Below are 9,297 nucleotides of genomic sequence, written 5' to 3' on the forward strand. Positions count from 1 at the left end.
TTTAACTTATTTTTACTTCTAGTTAGAAGTAAACTCATTTTTTAAAGCTAATATGGAATTTGTTTGTGTAAATTAACCTAATTCCTTAGGCATCAGTGTGACTGTGATAATTACCCAGCTGAGAATTTGGTCACCGAAATGTAAGTCCAGTGGTTGGGAAATCTGTTTTGTATATAAGTCAAATAACAGCTGGATCATATGTGATGTTATGTTTAGTTTCATTGGCAATTCAGAAAATATTTAATAATAAATTCCATTGTTTCTATTCCCCATTTTTGTATACAAATAAATAATCTTTTCTAAAACATTCTTTTTCTTTAGTAAGGCTTGTATTCATAGTCATATCAAAAGTGTTTGCTATTGGAGCAATCTTTCAGTTTGCTTTCTTTAGAGTTATCTTTATTATCAAATTCTACAGCATTCTAAACTTTAATAGTCATTAGCAACCCTGCACTTGAGTAAAGAATCACATTAAAAAAGTATAAGTTATAATATTTTCTTGTCCAAAGCTAAGGCAGGATGAACAAAAGTAATGAGGTCATCTGATCCTCACCTATCAAGCCTTGAATTTTAAACAGTATTCAAAATACAAAGCCCAAGCGAGGATGCTGTCACAATGATTATTGCGCTTTCTCAGTGTCTTGCCATAGTTTTCCCTTTAGCAATATATAATTTTTTTTTCTGAAGACCACATAAAGTTATCGAACTCTGTAAAGAAAAAAAGCACTTAAAGTTTTATGAATTATGACCTAGACAGAAGGATACAAAACCAAATTACTGTTCTATGATTCAGCTATATCATGATCTAATACTGTTTCAAAACCATTATTCTGTTATTTAGGTTGGCATCATCTTCTGAACACCCCATGGGCTCTTTGGCATGCTACAAATTCAGCAGATGCACTGTCTTCTGGGCTTTACAGCTTCTTCTGATGAATGTACAACATTTGGAACAAAGCCACTCTTGACACCTTCCCATCCATCTTGTATTGAGATTTCTCCGTTTTTTACAAGTTCATAGATGTCTTGTGTAAGAATTGTAAAGGACTCTTCAACATTTGTGGCATCTTTTGCTGAAGTTTCTATATATTTCATACCACAGTCAGATGACAGCTTTTCAGCTTCTTCTCTTGTAACCTCACGCTGTGACACTAAGTCACATTTGTGCCCTACTAATAGGAACACAATTTGAAAGGGCTGCACGTGCATTTTTGCTTCTTCTAGCCAGTCTTTCACATGTTCAAAAGATCGTCGATTTGTGAGGTCGAACACTAGTAAGCCACCCACAGAATTGCGATAATAAGAGCGTGTTATTGATCTATGAAGGGGAAAAAAAAAAAAGGAAAATTAAAATGCGTTTTTATTTTATTCATAAAGAGATTACTTTTCCATATGGCAATGTGTTTTTATCTTTTATATGTTTTATTAAATAACTTTGCTTTTTTAAAGCTAATTATAATTAATTAATTTATCTATTAGACACAAAAATATTGGGTTTTTTTCTTACATTCGAAAGTCGCTTTCTAAACATTTCTGAACCCAGTACCTCTAGGGCAAATTTTAAATGCTGAATTATTTTGCAAAGTGCTCTTTATTAGCAATCCGTGGAACGTGTTCACAGAACAAAAGATATATACTTTTGGTGTTAGTTTCAGTTTCATACAAATATGCACTTTGCTTTGTTCTTAGTGGGGACAACCTGCTTTCCTTCTTAGCTCAGGTCTTAGCTGAAAACAAACTGTTGCTCCAGGCAAGTGCCCAGAAGGGTTTTACTCGGGAAGGCTTCCCAAAAGCATGCAGGCACCCTCAGATGGGTTCAAGCTCCTCACAAAATGCAGATGAAGTTTCTTCTAGCACAGTGGAGGAACCTATCTTTCCTGAGCACAGATGCCTCATGTGCTACTTCACAAGACACAGGTCAGTGTTCACAGAGCCCACAGTACAGAGGCTCAGAAGATATACAGCTTTACAGATTATACAGGCCTAGGTCTTCACTTCGGTGATGAGAGTGCATGATGGCCAACAAAGATGAGAAGGGTTGACAGTAAAAGGCTCTTCATGCAACTTGTAGGTCTCCTTGGGAAAAATGTTATGAATGCAGAGTTTATCTATAATCCATGGAAGACTGAATAAGTCCTGAACAAGAGACTGAGTGAGCTTTAGTAAACAGACAAAGAGCATTAACCTTTGGAAGTCCCCCAAGTTGAAAGTAGATGAAAGGATAGCAGAGTACTCAGGAGAATTCAAAGTATGGACCATAGAAAAAAATCAGATGGGCCTTTCTTATGTTCTTTCATAACAGGGAATCTACTTAGGTGATTATACATACTTTGGTAAGTGCTGCAAGATCAGACTCTAAAAGCAAAATTAAGTTTTTAACTCCCTTATTTTTGTCACTTTTTGAACAGAAAGAAAAAAAAAACCCTTGGGTAACATGTCAGGTTTGATGTAGTCTCACTTATTCATAAGGGATGTTTAAATTTCCATTTCTCAAATTATCTCTATGCAGATCTTAAATTCTTGTTGAAATTATGGCTTCTTGTGTAAACTTTGGTTCAGCTCATTAATGTCATTAAACATGAATGATTCTATGCTGGCAAACGTCGGAATTTTCAAGAAGGAAAAGAAGAATGACCCTGGAAATTACAGGACTATCAGTCTCAATTCAGTGCCTGGTAAAATGATAGAGAAGATTCTTCTGTGAGTTACTGAAAAGCACCTGAAGGACAATGCAGTCATCAGGAAAGTCCTGCTTGTCAAACCTAATTTCCTTTTACAACAAGGTAGCCCACCCAGTTGATCAAGGGAAGCCAAGCTGATATAATTTTTTTGGATTTCAGTAAAGCTTTCCATACTGTCTCTCCCAGTATCCTTCTGGACAAAATGTCCAGCACGCAGCTGGATAAACATGTCATGTGGTGGGTGAGCAACTGGCTCATGGGACAGGCACAAAGGGTAATAGTGAATGGGCTGACACCAGGCTGGTGATCTGTCACCAGTGGGGTTGCACAGGGCTCCATCTTAGGGCCACTGCTCTTCAACATCTTCATAAGCAACTTGGACATAGGACTTGAAGGTACACTGAGTAAATTTGCTGATGATACTAAATTAGGAGGAGCTGTTGACTCCTTTGAAGGCAGGGAGGCCCTGAGGAGAGATCTCAACAAATTAAAGGACTGGGCAATCACCAACTGTATGAAGTTTAAAAAGGGCAAGTGCCAGATTCTGTACCTGGATGTTCGTACAGACTGGGGAGTGAAATCTTGTAAAGCAGTGCCAGGGAAAGGGACCTGGGGGTGCTGGTTGACAGCAAGCTGACTATGAGTGAGCAGTGCCCCGGCAGCCAGGAGGGCCAACTGTGTCCAGGAGGCATCAGGCACAGCATTGCTAGCTGGTTGAGGGAGGGGATTGTCCCGCTCTGCTCTGCACTGGTGCAGCCTCACCTTGAATATTGTGTGCAGTTTTGAGCACTATAACACAAGAAGGATATAAAACTATTAGAGGAGGGCTACGAAGATGGTGAAGGGTCTTGAGGAGAAGCCATACAAGGAGCAGCTGAAGTTACTTGGTTTGTTCATCCTGGAGAAGGGGAGACTAAGGGTAGACCTCATCTACAGCTTCCTCATGAGGGTAATTGAAGGGGCAGGTGCTGATCTCTTTACTCTGGTGATCAGTGATAGAAACAGAGGCATAAAACTGAGTCGGGGAGGTCTAGGGTTGATATTAGGAAAAGATTCTTCATCCACAGGGTGGTTGGGCACTGGAACAGGCTCCCCAGGGAAGTGGTTATGGTGCCAAGCCTGATAGAGTTCAAGAAGAATGTGGACAATGCTCACATGGTGTGATTCTTAGAGATGTCCTGTGCAGAGCCAGGTATTAGACTTGATGATCCTTGTGGGTCTCTCCCAGTTCAGGGTATTCTATGATTCTTTGTATTAATTACATCAGACTATGGCTTTAGGGAGACTTTAAATCAGTCGCAGTGTTTCTTTTTCATTATGATCTTACTGATCTTTACCAGATGAACCAAACTTTCACTGAAATCTTTATCTAATTTTGAAGAGTTATTTTTATACTATGACTAAAGACTATATTGTAATGATATTAATTTTGAAAATACATATTACTTACTGAAAAAGAATAAGGATAGTGTTTTATTTTCAAGCCATGTGTTAGAAGCAGAATGTATCTAATATCATGGTCTAGGTAAAAAGTGGGTTAATATAATGGAAGCCTCTCCACAGTATCTTGCCCCTACTGAAATGAACTCTCAGTTTTAGCACCAATACCAAGCACTTTATAGCACTGGAGGTTTCATCTTTTAAATGTATTGTTGGATTTAAATACAGGAAAAGTAAACAAACAAACAAACAAAAATCACATCAAAGTACATGATGTAAAACACAGCCAAAACAGCATATTGCTCTAAATGACTAATCTGAAGATAGAAAGAAATTGAGGGTGTACCCCTCATTTATGTTAGTCTGCATTACAGACCGGAGCTTATACTCATTCTAGTAAGGTGTTAAAGTCACTGATTATGTTGTTGCTGTCCGTGTGGCACCTCACACAATGGGAGATTCTGCTTAGCTATGCCTTACTGATGTCAAAGTAAATATAGTCAGTAATCGCCCTATCTGAGCTCCAAATAAGTAACAATCTACCACTACTGTTTGCAGTGGAAGTGGTGAGAATTGCTTTATTTGAGAAGTAATGCAAACAGTGCATATTAAAGATGATTTCTGAAACAATGCATGAAATCCTGTTCAAATACAGAAGCATCAATGCACTAGAGACATGTAAGAATTTTTCTCAAACAATTCCTCCAAGAAAGTACATGATCTCTTTTCAAGAGAGTGTGACAGCAGGTGTGTCACGTCTTACTCTTCCCCTGGGAATGTCCCTTATGCCTGGGACCAAAATTAGGGGGTTATTATGCAGCCAGTTGTTTTCTGTGCACATGCAGGGAACTCCCCTGGCAGCTTTAAAGACAGGTTTTACCTCCTCTAAAGCTCCAGTGCAAGTGAGCCAGAGTGGAATTGGGAATCAAAACTGCAAACTGATTGGTGTTCCCCAGAAGTAGATAACTTCTTGGAATAATTAGTTTTTCCCCAAGATAATCTTTGCTTGTGATCTGTAGTGTTCTCCATTATCAGAGAACAGAATGTGCAACATTTTAACCTGTGGTGTATAACTTAGTAAAATATTTAGAATTTCTTTGAGTAAATGTAAAACAGACTATACAATAAATGCTGTCATATTTGGTACACCAACTGACAAGAAACTCCTAGCACAAACCCAAACACAAGTATTTACAACTACTTCAGTTTGTATTTATGGGTACTAGAAAAAACACAGAGGTATACTAATGGTAAATTTAAAAGCAACTGACTGCATGACTCATCAGTGCACATTCCCTGAGCATTAAAGGGTGGCCATCATTTGATTTTAAATGTATGCAAAATTCTCTGTATTTTGTATTTCTTTCATTTGAGTGTCTTGTCATTGTCCATCCTGGCTATTTGTCAACAAATTCAAAATAAAGAGATTGTACATCCTTAGTCACTTATTTACAAGTACTTTACAAGCTGTCTGGAAAGCACAAGGAGAGTGAAAAATGCTAAGAGCTTGCTATTATTCCTGCTAATTTCTTTGCTAATCCTTCAGCAGCCTGCCGGCAAGAATGTATATGAAGTTCTGAATCATGTAAGCCCAAGAAAGTTGTTTGTTGTTTCACTGTAATGCTTGTTGTGGAAAAAAAAGAAGTTGGTGTTCCCCAGTAAGATAGTGCAATCCCACCTCTTCAGCTGGGTGTGGGAATCTGCACAACTGTTGCGATGGAAGACAGGGAACATAAGAATTGATTCTGGCCAGCAAAGAGGCCCATTTCAACCCTCCTGCTAGCATCCTAGTAACAACAAGTGTGTGGGTTAGGTATATGTAGATGGGCTATGCATTTGCCCCCACCACGAATTCATATCTGTTGAACCTCAAGTCCAAATTAAAATCCATATGCAACTTGCCTGAAGCTGCAAGCATTACAGATACAACAGAGGCACAAGAGTGAGTCAGTTCGTAAATTGGGGAATGACTGTGATTCTTTTTGGGGCAGGAAAAGAGGGTAGTTTTGCTACTTGTTTGTGACAGAGGGGAGAGAGGATTTAATACTCAGTGCAGCATTTGAGCTACTTTAGCTGCAGTAAAAATGGTAGAGGTACTATTGAAGGCTCTTGGCAACCATCGGTGCAGAGCAGATGCAGAAGGCAGATAAAACACTACTAAGGGACTGTAGCTGGCTGCCCCATAGCTTCCACACTGCCATGGCTGCACGGGTGCTCACGGTGTTGCTGTGCTGGAAGGAGGAAGAGCTGGGAGGTGGCCTGGTCTCTCCAGATTGCATGTGAAGGAGAGCTAATGGCAGAGGGAAATACTGCAGAGGAGAATGAGTTCGGAGGTGATGACAAAGTAAGAAATGCGGAGTTAAGCAGGGGCCTCTTGCTGCAAAGAAGGAAAAAAACGTAGAGGAGGGATTGCTACATTAGGTCCAGGATTTCAGGGGAAAGATGAGTGAGGGAAGAAGAAACAGGAGGAGGCCACTTGTTACCCACTAGTGTGAGCTGGGAGGGGAAGGGCAGCTGTTCTCTGCTGTGTGTGAAGGGAAAGGGTAGGGAAGGAAGAAGCTCCTGGGAAGGAACTGGTGGGCAGTAGGGCAAGTGGGATGGTGGGCCACGGGGCTGGGACCACTGACAGGGGTGGAGGACTGTTTGGGGCACAGCAACCAGACTGGTGCAGGGAGATGTGTTCGGGGACAAGTCAAAGCCCTTGGGGTAGGAGATGTGTCGGACGATGAGGGAGGGAATCAGGGTATGTTCGGGGGCCGGCAGGTTTGGGGAGCAGGTGGGAGAGGGTCGGGTCCTGTACCTGAACCGCTCCTGCCCCGCCGTGTCCCAGAGCTGCAGCTTGACCCTCTTGCCAGGCTCGATCTCCACCAGCCGGGAGAAGAAGTCCACCCCCACGGTGGGATCGGAGTGCAGCGGCCCCGGGAAGCGGCCCTCGGTGAAGCGGTGCAGGAGACAGGACTTGCCCACGGTGGAGTCTCCCAGCACGATCAGCCGGAACTGGTAGATCCAGATCGCCGCGTCCATGGCGGCCCCGGCCTGGCCCGGCTCCGCCTTGGGGCTCTTCCTGGGGCTCCTGCGCGGCCGGTGCCTGCACCGCGCCCCGATCGCCCCCACGCCCGGCATCGGCGCGGCGGGCGGGCGGCGGCGGGGAGTGCGCGGGGGCTGGGGCGCGGCTCCCGCGGGGGCAGGACGGGGCCCCCGCGCCCGGCGCGGCGGCGGGCGGGCGGGGGCCGGGACCCGGATCCCCCCGCCCCGCTCCCGGGGCTCCGCGCCGTGGTCCCCGCCGGTGGCCTGGGCGGGGTGGGGCGGAGCGGGCGCTGTCCCTTCAGCACCGCGCTGCCCCGCTCCCGCCGCGGCTCCGCGCCTACGCTTCTCCGGCTGCCCCGGCCGCTCCGGCTTCCCCGGCCGCTCCGGCTGCTCCGGCTGCTTCGGCTTCCCCGGCCCTGCCGCCGCCGGTGTGCGCTGGGGACGCCTCTGCCGCCGCCCCTGCCGCCCGCTGGGCGGTGGCGCGGCCGAGCCGCCCGCCGGGGCCGCCCTCCCACCGCGCCGTCATGTGCGCGGCGAGACGGGCCCTCCTCCGCCACACGGAGGGGAGGGAGGGCGGGGAGGGCAGCTCCCCGCTGCCGTGGGGCTGCAGCCCGCGCCCAGCGGCCAGCTCCCCCCGCGGTGCAGGGGTGGGCCGGGAGAAGGGGGATGCTGGGGCGGGGAACCCAGGCCGGTATGGAAAATTGTGGGTGAGAGACTGTTAAAGCGTGACTTTTGCAAAGAAAAGTGGGAGCAGAAAGGAAACACCGAGGAGAGGTGTGAAAGAACCAGATCGGCAGGTAAGAAAGGGGCAGGGAGCTGAAAGGAAGCTGTCCCGTGGGATGGGAGCTGGGCAGGCCGACCCGCAGAGGAACAAGCGCCGGGTCGTAATGATGGGTTGGGCAAGTGGCAAAAAGAAAAAGGAGAGTTAGCAATCCAGGTATCCCCAGAGAGAATGATGCAAACTGCCTAGAAAAAAGGCATAATACTGGAAATGACAGGGACGTACACTCCTCATTTCCCAGTGGAACAAACTGCATGTATTGGGCCTTGGTGAAAGTGCCTTTACCCACAGTAATAGAACAATTCTGCCAGTAGAGATGCCCGTGTCAGAGAAATCTCTTTGCCCCCCTGGGATCTTCAGCTGAGTATCATGTTATGATAAACCTGCTGAGCAACAGATTTCTCAGACTTCTTTTAGAGTCTCAGAACCACATGGGATAACAAACACGAACAGTCCTCAGATGGCTGGTAAGGGCATTGGAGTAAAATAAGAGGAAATCTTCGGACTTCTGGTAAACAGAATTGCAGCAACTTCTTCTGTAGATTGGGCTGGGGTGAGGCAACCGTGGGTGGAGAGCCTGAGAACCCAGCAGAGTAGCCTGGGAGTGCTGGGAAGTAGGTTGTTGCTGGCAGAAGGTCAACAGCAAGTGGATACTGATATGAATGAGCACTTTGATAGTGAAAAGGACAGGGAGAGAAGGGTGGCATTTTTTTTTCACACAGCCTGTTTTCCTCTGTTAGTGTCAGGCACAAATGCAGCTAAAACCCTAACTGCATGTGGCTGGTTAGGGGTGTATCTGAAACCGCATTTTTTTTGTAACTCTGTTGGGCAACTTGTGAGTATTCTCATCGCATGAGTCTGTTTTTGTTATTGCAATTTGTTACTTGGTCACCGGTGTGAGACTAACAGATTACCCTTGGAGGCTTAGGTAGATTTTGGAGCTCCGTGGTGTGGATGAGTGAGACCAAGGGCACCTTGGCCCCTCACCTGACCAAGGGCAGGGTGAAGTCAAAAGAGGGGTTGCATGCACAGCTCAGGAGTTCATGTCTCCCAGCCCCAAAATGAGTTTGTCTGGGATATGCATGGGTGGCTGGCCCTGAGGGACAGTTCCAGATGACCCCAGAACCTTCCAGCAGAGACTTGGCCTGGTAGTCCAGAAGCTGTAAAAAGCACAGCCAGAAGCTGCCAGAGGGATTTATCTTGCTATGTATGCTGACCTGAAGCTGCAAGATGCTGCCTGCTCCAAGAATCCGGACTCTCCAGGGACCTTTTTGGCTGGCCAGTCAGTCTCCAGGACTTAGTGCTTCTGTATCTGCATGTGTCTCCTTGTATGTTCCCTCCTGAATCCTGCACATTTCTCCATTGTAC

At 45.6% G+C, this 9,297-nt stretch overlaps 1 protein-coding gene across 1 annotated transcript; it reads right to left on the reverse strand.

Moving 5' to 3' along the window:
- Positions 1-382: 382 nt before the first annotated feature.
- On the reverse strand, positions 383-7,253 carry RAB39A (RAB39A, member RAS oncogene family). The gene is made up of 2 exons (XM_051779876.1): positions 6,922-7,253; positions 383-1,318 (listed from the first exon to the last, which is right to left on the reverse strand). Exons 1-2 carry the CDS (start codon positions 7,242-7,244, stop codon positions 892-894), a joined length of 750 nt encoding a protein of 249 aa, XP_051635836.1. The 5' UTR covers positions 7,245-7,253; the 3' UTR covers positions 383-891.
- Between the last annotated feature and the right edge of the window lie 2,044 nt (positions 7,254-9,297).

Source organism: Manacus candei, unplaced genomic scaffold (genome assembly GCF_025592945.1).
Source record: "Manacus candei isolate 608988 ecotype Guabito, Panama unplaced genomic scaffold, ASM2559294v1 h1tg000014l, whole genome shotgun sequence".
Taxonomy (NCBI): domain Eukaryota; kingdom Metazoa; phylum Chordata; class Aves; order Passeriformes; family Pipridae; genus Manacus; species Manacus candei.

Bases quoted from the DNA above. Each gene is read 5' to 3' on its own strand.
- RAB39A (XM_051779876.1), bottom strand. From the start codon at position 7,244: ATGCCGGGCGTGGGGGCGATCGGGGCGCGGTGCAGGCACCGGCCGCGC. The intron at 1,319-6,921 runs GTACAGGACCCG...TCCCCTTCATAG, and splicing joins GCGGGGCAGGAGCGGTTCAG to ATCAATAACACGCTCTTATT.